Source organism: Chinchilla lanigera, unplaced genomic scaffold (assembly GCF_000276665.1).
Source record: "Chinchilla lanigera isolate Chin_1 unplaced genomic scaffold, ChiLan1.0 scaffold00088, whole genome shotgun sequence".
Classification (NCBI taxonomy): domain Eukaryota; kingdom Metazoa; phylum Chordata; class Mammalia; order Rodentia; family Chinchillidae; genus Chinchilla; species Chinchilla lanigera.
In genome coordinates, this window is record NW_004955489.1 from 9,156,143 (window position 1) to 9,166,494 (window position 10,352).

General features: G+C 42.9%; 1 protein-coding gene across 2 annotated transcripts in view; it reads right to left on the reverse strand.

Moving 5' to 3' along the window:
• Positions 1-597: 597 nt before the first annotated feature.
• The window catches only part of LOC106146648 (cancer/testis antigen family 45 member A10-like), a 12,135-nt gene continuing 2,380 nt past the window's right edge, over positions 598-10,352 (reverse strand). Inside the window, exons 2-5 of one of the 2 annotated variants that reach the window (XM_013504471.1) lie at positions 8,493-8,670; positions 6,421-6,690; positions 1,280-1,373; positions 598-868 (exon numbers count right to left, since the gene is read on the reverse strand). In XM_013504471.1, the coding sequence (XP_013359925.1) occupies positions 778-868; positions 1,280-1,373; positions 6,421-6,690; positions 8,493-8,670 (633 nt within the window). In that variant the 3' untranslated portion in view covers positions 598-777. Of the gene's footprint in view, positions 869-1,279; positions 1,374-6,420; positions 6,694-8,492; positions 8,671-10,352 lie in introns of both variants that reach the window. The other variant, XM_013504470.1, reaches the window with a different exon arrangement.

Here is a 10,352-nt window from a genome sequence, read left to right on the forward strand (position 1 = left end):
TCACTATTATTGTTACAAGAACATTTTATTTCCTGTCCCAACAATTTTTGTCTCTGCTGAACTAAAGATCTTTACAAGTATTTTGATAGATAAGTGTTTTAAGCAGGGAGCTTAAAGATAAATCCATTAAAATGGAACTTGAGGTTACAAGCTGATCACTCTCATTGCTCAACTGTCTCTCCATCAAAAGATAAGGTAGGCTTCCATCATCTGTGGGGTCGTAGAACCTTACTAACAAAGGGAACTGGGACACTACTAAACAGGGACTAAAGACAAATGTGTGGAACGCCAAAATCCCACTTTAGTACTACTGTTTTGTGATGTAATAAAAAATTGTAAGAACCCAATTTCAGCACAGCATGTAATTGGAAATAATCTTCAGTAGAAAGGGTTTGAGTAATCCGGCCAACTCACACAACATGACCTCCTGAGGAGCTGTCTCAGTGCAAATAGAATTTTACAAAATGGATAGTAGAGAAGACAGATACTAGTATCGGCCGTGACTTTGGGACACGGCCATGACTTTGGGACACGCTGCAGACACCAAAGCGATAGTGTAATAACATCTTTCACCTTATATTAAAAGGAAACCACCCCTTCAAAGCAATTCTTAGGGCAACGGCCCAACTTTTATTAACAGAAACATCACTTGTTCTTAACTTCTGGAAAACACTTCTTTAACTTGTGCACGAGACTTCAGCAACATCCTGCTACATTCTGAAGCACAGCAAACGGGTGCTCCTTTCTCACTGATCGTTGTGGTAGCAGGAATACATACTAATAGAAATCTTCCTCTTCAGCGACACAGATGGCAGTTATTTCCTCCAGCTTCTTCTCCAGCCTCCTAATTAAGTCTCGTCTTTTAAATCTGACAACGAAGAGACATGGCATTCAGAAAAAGACACCCAAAGAACCAGTGACGGGGGAGGGAGCTGGGGAGAACGGAGAGGGTGTGCAGGACCACCTGGAAAGGGCTGTCTATAAAAGGGGAGCTCACCATCTACCTGGAAACAGAGAGTGTATCCACAAGGTAAGAGTTTGTCCAATAAACCCAGAGAGTTTGTGGTGGATCAACACCCAGCTCAGACTATGCTGAGTGGGCATGGAAGGATGAGCTTGTTTCAGACACCACCAATGCAAGTAAAAGCAGAGCCAGCCTCAACTGTGAGTGGGGGCCAGGGCCTGAGAGCAGGAAGGTGGGATCTTTCCCCCCTCTCTGGTCCCTGGCAATGCACTGGCCCCATTGTGAAAAGAAATTGCAGTTCCAGTGTCCACCCACCTTGCTGCTTCCTTGATGGTGAATTCGACAAATTGTTTCTTGACTTCCAGAGGTCCTTGCACTTGATCAAGTAGTTTGAAAATCCTTTCATATTCTGAAAATATTAACAAAAATATCTCAGTATATCTCAAAAATAGAGGAAACAAAACTGTATCTTACTCTATCAGTGTTCATGCTTTATGGGCAATGATGTTATAGAATGTATATGGGTTTTGAATGCTTCAGTTGAGATTCCTGCATATATGTACACATGAAAGTTTTGTAAATAATAACCAAGTTAAAAAATAAAATCCGAAATATACAGCAGATATTGTGAAATGGGAAGAAACTTTTCAAAAGGAAAGAGGAACTGGGATGGGGAAAGGAGAAAACAAGGGTAATGCCATATATATATATATATATATATATATATATATATATATATATATATATAGTAGACTAGTTATACTTCTAATTTCTCTTAGTTCATTGACAAGAAAGTTTTGTGGTAATATTGTTTGGACAATTAAATGCCTATGACTTTTTTTTTTTTTTGGACCGGGAATCAAACTCACGACCTCGTGCTTGCCAGGCAGGTGCTTTGCTGCTGAGCTACATCTCTGGCCCAAAATGCCTATATCTTGTACTCCGTGTAACTAATTTAAAGATAACAATACACAATGTATTAACCATTGTTACCCTCCTATTATCTTGTTTTGAAATTTTGATTTTTTTCTCTTTAAAATAAAAAATAAGAAACTAAAGGGAATAAGAAGCAAAAAGAGAAATGGAGGGAAAGTGGCTTTTGAAAAATTATAGTAATAAAAAAAGGACCCAATTAAGGACCAAGATGGCAGAGCCGAGACTGGAAGCAAAATGCAGGCTCTCCAGTACCCTGGATTCAAGACATCTAGAAGACAAGAACTTGGTGAAGAGAAGGCAAGAGGTGAGTCTCTGGGAATTAGGTTGGAGGTGACAGGAAGAATGAAAACTGCAGAAGCTGAAGAGATGGGGCGCAGCACAGACAAAGCAGCAAAGCAGTCTGCAGAACTCACCTTAGCTCCTGGGGAGGGGTCCTGCCTCCACTGACATAGGGCAAGCCTGGAAGGAAACAGCAGCTCCAGGAGAGACAGCAGAGCTGGCTGGCAGCACTGGCCTCAACAGACTCCTACGGCTATTATAAAATGCAAAACAGCATAGCATTTTACTCTGAAAGTGACTCCTGCAAGGCAGGTTGGAATTGGAGAAGTCCAGTACAGTGCCCAAGGGATCACAGTGAGTTTAATCAGGAGCCATTCTGGGAAGAGGTTTATTGTTTGGAACTAAGCCACAAAGCAGCTACTCTCCAGGGTTTCAGGTGTCATCCTGCCAGTGACTGGGTTGGAGGGAGCCCTGGGAGACACCAGTAGAGAGGGCACAGAGTGGACACAGCCCCCCTGAGAAGGTGAAGCTCAGGCCAGAAAGGAAGCAGGGCCCTCACCTCTCTGATGAGGTGCCAGGGTGGGCTCCTATGGCTTCCAGAGGGAACTGACTCTGAAAGTGCCGGCATTAAACACAGCAGACTTCTTACATCTGCCCCACTGCCTACATCAATATAGAACTCAGTGGTCTGCCTGCGTACCTCATCTACCAACACGAGCAGGAGCATGGCATGGCTGGGCTGGTTGTCACAGCCTGGGGTGTACAGACAGAGGGACCCATGGAGTAGGGCTTGCCTCAAAAACCCACAGGACACAACCGAGACTTGGGGCGCACAGAGAGACACAGAAACAGAGTTAGTTGCTGGAGTGACCACAGGTGGAGGGTGGGCACTATTGACCAAATATGCCTAGTGGAAAGGGCAAGGCAGGATCTAGCATTCACACAAAAAAACATGAGTGTGGAAATAAAATAGGACTGAGAAGTAACTCACTATCCCTAGCCCATATCTACTGGATTCCAAGACTGAAGACCCTGGAAGAAACTAGTCAATCAAAAACAAAGAAGAATGTTTCTGGACTCTTTCTTTTTTCAATTTTTCTTTAGTTTTTTTGGAGTTTAGAGGTGTGTTTTCCTTTTTTTTTTCTGTTTACTTTTCCTTTTAATTGTATTTTTTTGCCCTTATTTTATTATTTTTCTTTCTTCTCTCTGTGTTTCTTTTCCTCCTGTGTTCCATTCCCATAGAACTCAGTTCTGAGACAATTACACTGCATCCTCTCCTCCTCAATAAATGGAAGTGGTCTGAGTTTAAGACAAGAGGCAACGCCTATAGTTAAACACACCCAGAATGGATCACTGAAAAGCAGACACTGACTAAAGGGATCACCATACTAGTAACAGTCTTCCCACCATAACCACCTACAAGGAAAGCACAAACTTGAGAAGACAAGACTACAAAATGCCTCCTAAAACACTGAACACCCCCAGAGCTGATCCATGGGGTATAAAGGGAGAGGAAATCAAAATCCAGACAACTGGATTATTTGAAATAATAAAAGAAGAGGTTAGAAAAGAGTTCAATAAAGTGTTCAGTTGGCTCAAAGAAGATACAACTAAAGAGATAATGAATTTAATAAACAAAATGGTGAGTTTAGAGAAGACACACATTACACATACACTCACATACTCACACACAAAACCAGCTCAGCTGAACAAAATTATATAAACTGTAGATGAACAGTTTAGCAAAAAATCAAGAGTCCATGAAAAGTTACCAAACGCAGCCAGGTGTGGTGGTGCACACCTGTAATCCCAGCACTTGGGAGGCTGAGGCAGGAGAATCACCATGAGTTCAAAGCCAACCTGAGCTACATAAGTGAATTCAAGGCCAGTCTGGATTACATAGTGAGACCCTGTCTCAAAAGAAAAAAAAAAAAAAAAAGAAGCATCTTATAACTTCTACATTTTTCGTTGGAATGTAAACTAGTACAGTACCCATGGAAACTAGTATGACGTTTTCTCCAAAAAATTAAACCTAGCAATTCCATTTGACCCACTGATTCCCTTCTAGGTATCTTCCTGAAACAGTTAAAGACATCATACTACAGTGATACATGCATACCCATGTTTATAGCAGCACAATTTATAATATCTCAATATTGGAAACAACCTATATGCCCATCAACAGATGAATGGAGAAAGAAAATGCGGTATTTACACACAATGTAATACTACACTGCCATAAAGTAGGATAAACTTGAGGTATTTGTAGATAAATCAAAGCATCCTGAGACCATAATGCTAAGGGAAATAAATCAGACACACAAGCATAAATATTGCATGGTTTCTCTTACATGAGAAACCTAAAATATAAATAAAGTGCAAAATAAAAGGAATGTAAAAAGAAGTAGGGTGATCTTTTTCAAATGGGAAGGAGATCAACATATGGAGCAAGAGGATAGGGAGAGGAAGGAAAGGGGATGAATAAAAGAACTGAAGGGAAAAAATGGAAACAGAGCTTTTGCAAAAGGGAAGGGCACCAAGAGATGGAAGAAGCAGCAAGGGAGAACAAGTTTAGGGAATAAAAAGAATTGAAGTGGGGGCTGGGGACTTAGCTCAGCGGCAAAAGCACCTGCCTGGCAAGTGCAAGGTCGTGAGTTCGGTTCCTGGTACCGGAGAAAAACCAAAAAAAAAAAAAAGAAAAAAAGAATTGAAGTGTGCTGTGTTCATGCACCAATGCTCCGTGATAAATGTAATCATTATGTGCCACAAACATGTACCAATAAAAACAGAATCAACAAATGAAATGAAATCAAATTAAAACCTGTACAGCAAAGGAAACCATCAACACAGTGAAGAGATAACCTACAGAATGGGAAAAAAAAATGTTTGCTGGCTACTCCTCAGACAGAGGTCTAATATCCAGACTACATGAAGAAGTAAAAAAATTAGTTCCCTAAAATAAAAGACCTAATCAGAAAATGGGAGCCTGAAATGAATTCTCAGGAGAAGTACAAAGCAGCAATAAATACATGTGAAAGTGTTCAACATCTCTGCCCATTTCAATGCTAATTAAAACAACACTGGGAGTCCTCCTTACCCCAGAATGAGTATCTATTATAAAGAAATCAAATGATAATAAATCTGGTGAGGCTGTGTGAGAAAAGGAATCCTACTATATTGTCGTTGCGAATGTAAACTATTACAACCACTATGAGTATCATCATGGATATTCCTCAAAACACTCAAAGTAGAGATTCTATACAACACAGCTACCAGGCCGGGCATGGTGGCGCACCCCTGTAATCCCAGCACTCGGGAGGCTGAGGCAGGAGGATCATTGCGTGTTCGAGACCAGCCTGGGCTCCAAAGTGAGCTCAAGGCCAGCCTGAACTGCATAGTGAGACCCTGTCTCAAGAAGACCAACAAAACAAAACAAAACAAAACAAAACAAAAGAAAAACCCACAGCTATCACTTAAAGATATCTTCCTGAGAGAGTTAAAGACATCCTCTTAGTGACATATGCAAACCCAGTTTTATAACAGCACAACTCATATGAGCCAAAACGGGAACGGTGTGTATGTTCATGAACAGAGGAATGAATAAAGAAAACGTATTCATACACAATAGAGAAGTACTCTGCCAAAAAGATGGATAAACTTGAGCCATTTGTGGGAAAATGGATGCACCATGAGTCTATAATGCTAAATGAATTAAATCAGACACAGAAGGTTAAATGTGGCCTGGTTTCCCTAGTAGGAGAGAGTCAAAGTACACATAAATTAAAGAACAAAATAATACACAGATAATAGAAAATAGGGAGATAGCTCTTTTGCAAAGGAAAGGGGACCACGAAATGGAGGGTAGGGGAAAAAAGGGAGGAGAAGGGTGTTTAAAAAAATAATTAACCTGTATTACACACATGCACCAACTCTCCCTGACGAAAGTAATCATTATATGTGAATTTGTAAAAACAAAAATTTAAAAAAGAGGTCAGAGATATACCTCAGTGGCAAAGTGCCTGCCTGGCAAGCGCAAGGTTCTGAGTTCGATTCCAGGTACAAAACAAACAAACAAACAAAAAAGACAGAAAATTTTAAAAAGTAAAGAGGAACCATCCTTAAGTACAGAAAACTCAATTTGGCAGAGGATGATGCTCCTGAGGTAGCTCAAGCTCTCTGAAATCACTGATTGAGAGAGTGTTTGTGTGTTTCTCTTGCTAGGCATGCTGCCCACTACTTACTTCGTCCAAACTGCCGAATTCCCTTCATCAGCTGACGTTTTATATCAGCATTCATTTCCTGTGGGCTCACTGTCAGCTGATGGGACACCACATTCCATGTAGGGATCACTGGGATGACAGATGCATCAGCAGAAAAGCCTCTCACACCGATTCCTGTTTCAACTGAGGAACTGAAGGGCAGCCCAACCTCGCCGTCACCGCTGGAGTTGTCAGACTGCTGATCCAGGGCTTCGGTTGTAACTCTGAACCCTTCTTCCAAATCCTTGAACTCTGCTGGGTCACACATCAACAAAGAGGTGTCAGGGGAGGAGTAAACTGGGTTTGCATATGTCACTAAGAGGACACTACTCCCCATCTTTTCATGGGCATCCTAACAGACAGAAGCATCTGGAAATCAAGATGAGAATCTTTAAGGAGGAACGTGCATTCTGACAGCCCCATGTAGACATATATGTGCTCCTCCTCGTCTAGAATTATGTCTTTCAGAACAGGAGGGTACACCTCAGAGAAACCTCAAACCTGGCAAGGTGACCTCAGGATACAGGAAAAACTACCTTGTAGTTTTCTGGTTCAAGGAATGCAAGAAGGAACCCAGCTGTACAGGACAATAGAGGAGCAACCCATCACCAATCTGTCTCTCATGATGCAGTGTTGCGATGCTTCACTCTGCATGCTGAAAAGCTGGAAGTTCCATGTGAGGTCAAGATGTGTGACACTTGCTCCGCACGACTAGAAATCCCTCTCTGAATATGACTTTACTCATCGTGCTACCTTGTGTGAAAGAAGTGCGTTTCCTTCCCATCTGTGTCATGTACTCATTTTCTGCTATTCCTGGACCTACGGAGCAGCAGTGAGCCAGCTGGTCAGAAACTGTTCCTGTGCTTCTGGATCTGATGGTGCCACGGGGAAGGCAGGAAGGTAAGCCACACAACGACCCCAGCTGGAGCTTTGTTGGGGAAGGAGGGGGCGGGCTGGGAGAGGGACCCACAGAGGGGACCTCCAGGGCCTTTAGGCAGTGGTCATGCCTTCCTGGAAGTGTCCCCTGAGCAGACTCTGACGAGGAGATGGAGGGCCGGGGATGTAGCTCAGCAGCACAGTGCCTGCCTGGCAAGTGCAAGGCCCTGAGTTCAATTCCTGACACCAAAAAAAAGAAGAAGAAGAGATGGAGCAGCCAGTGCAGATACAGAGGAAGGGTGCAGGCTGTGGCAAAGGTTAGGGCAGCGGAAGGGGCAGGGAGGCCCAACCAGGGGCCACAGAGTGAAGGGTAGAGGCAGAGAGAGCAAGGAAAAGATCATCAGGACCATGGTGAGGAGAAGGTGACAGTGAAGCCGGGCTGAGTCTGTGGACCAAAGTAATGAGTTCAGGTTCTGTTGTGCATGCTTAGGACATGTCATCCAGAAGGATGCAGCCTGACCTTATTTCCCTCTCCACATGACAACTCTGGGTGCAGGGGAAGACAATATAGGTGAGTAGGGAACAAGAACAGAAGCAGGCAGATCAGAAAGGAAGCTATACTGCATACTGGTGAACGGTCATGTCAGAGGGGAAGAGAAGGACAGAAGAAAATGGAAAGATCCACAAAATATAAAACTCACTGGAGTGGACAAAAAATGCAGAGGCAAGGGGGTAAAAAAACCTGCAAGGATTCACCAGAAGGGAGAAGCAATAAGGGGAAGATTGTGAAGAATGTAGATCTCAGGAAGTTTTCATAAAGGAGGCAGAGAAGAACTCTGCCAGCTGCCTCTGAGAAATAAAAGGTGATGGCAGCTAACACTGTGAACCACAGGGACAACCCGTTGGGTACTGTGGAGGAAGCAGGAGGCCAAAAACACTGCATTACAACAGGAAGCTGGTGCCAGGATGGAGGAAGGCGTCCCGGGAGGAGAAGGCTTGCACAGCAGGCGGGGAGCTACATACTGTCCTCCCTTACAGCTGATCCCCTCCTACCGCTGAGAGGCTACTTCATCTGCTTGATCTCCTGCAGCAACTCCCAGCACTTCCCTGGTCTCTCATGGCTGCCCCTCCACTTGCACACATGCAGGTCCCTGTCCACCCACCAAAGACACAGTCACCTTCTTTCAAGGATATGGTCCAGTCCTCAGAAGAGGGTTCACTCCCTCCTTCCTGTATCACCGGCTGCGAGGACACAGTGCACCTCCTCTTAGGTGAAATAGGATGACTGTCATCTTTGACAGGTTCCAGGTCCACATCAGGCTGTACAGCAGATTTATCTGGTTCTGTCATCATTTCCTGAAAAACATTGATGAATGTATTTTACTTATAACAAAATCTATTCACCCCAAAATTGCAAATAGGTTTCCTATGTATCGACAGTCATGCTCCTGCCTCGTTAATAAAAGTCCCAAACAAGAGCCAAGGTTTTGCATGACCCAACAGACACCCTGTGTACAGGAAAAGCAGGAAGCTTTAATCCAGTAGAGGTGAGAAAAGGAGAAAAGTAAACGTACAAGGTTTTGTCTAAAGCCTAATGTGGCACAGGGTTCATCAGAATGCTGTCAGAGTCAGTGAATCCCATCAACCAAATGGAATATGGGCACCAAGTTCATTGAGGAAGTACTCACCATTCTGTGTCAACTCTTCCTGGGCGGTATCATGCCTTTGCTAGTCCCTACTTAATCAAAATCATCATTAGCAAATGCTCAGTGGCACTTGCAGAAGGCTCCATATAAATGGAGGGTGCAGGCACAGACTGAAATCCTCTACCTTTCAGTCCTACAGAGATTAAAATCGGAGAGGCCAGCAGCCATGTACATCTGTACTACTCAGGGTTGGAGGAAGAGAAAAGTGAGACATTAACATACAAGTGTAACCCAAGATTTTCTCCACTGATTTCAACAGATAGGTGCATAGAGGGGCTTGTGCCAAGGTGCCCAGGGGCCTGAGGCAGAAGGACTGATGGACTACACATGTTTGAGGCCAGACTGAACAGTGTAGTGAGATCCAGTCTCAGAAACATCAAAATAAAGTGAAAAAAGTGGTATCATTAAAAACAACTTCTCAGCCTCTGAGAAGACAAAGCTAAAACAAATGAGCTATGAGAAAAATATATTGTCACGAAACTTGTGGAGTGCAGTTAAAGTGGAAGTTACAGAGCATTTTATAGCTCTGTGTGCTTCTACATTAGGAAAAAAAAAGTGTCACTGTTAATTAGCAATGTCATCCTGTGAAGCTATAGAATCACACATCTAAATCTCATCAGTGGGAGAAATACTAATACAAGGACATTAGAAGAAAACAAGGGCTGGGGATATAGTTCTGTGGCATAGCGCTTGCCTGGCAAGCCTGAGGTCATGAGTTCAATTCCTGGTACCAAAAAACAAAAAATAAAAAAAAAGAAGAAGAAAATCAAACTATGTGTCATTAACTCCCCTGAAAACAGAGCCAGTATTCCAAAAAGAGATGACCAACAACATCAGATTTAGATTTTTAAAAATTCATACATATCATGACGTGTTCAAATCTAAGAGTTTAGCATTTGATGGTCACTTAGTGTTATATACATTAACAAAACAAAGCAGGCAAAATTACATGATCACTTTTTGTTTGTTTGTTTTTTGAGACAGGGTCTTGCTATGTAGTTCATGCTGGCCTTAAACTCACTATGTAGCCCAGGCTGGCCTCGACCTTGAAGCAATTCTCCTGCCTCAGCCTCCCAAGTGCTTGATCATTTTTAAAGCTGGATTAAAGTTCAACTCCTCCGTATTATGAAAAACTTAATACTAAATTATAACAAAAGGCACATCCATACCCCAGTGAAGGGTTTTTAAAATCTCCTGCCACCAAAAAACTTCCCAGAACAAACAGAAATAAAGCAAATAGCCAGGCGTGGTGGTGCGCGCCTGTAATCCCAGCACTCGGGAGGCTGAGGCAGAAGGATCGCTGCAAGTTCGAGACCAGCCTGGGTTACAAAG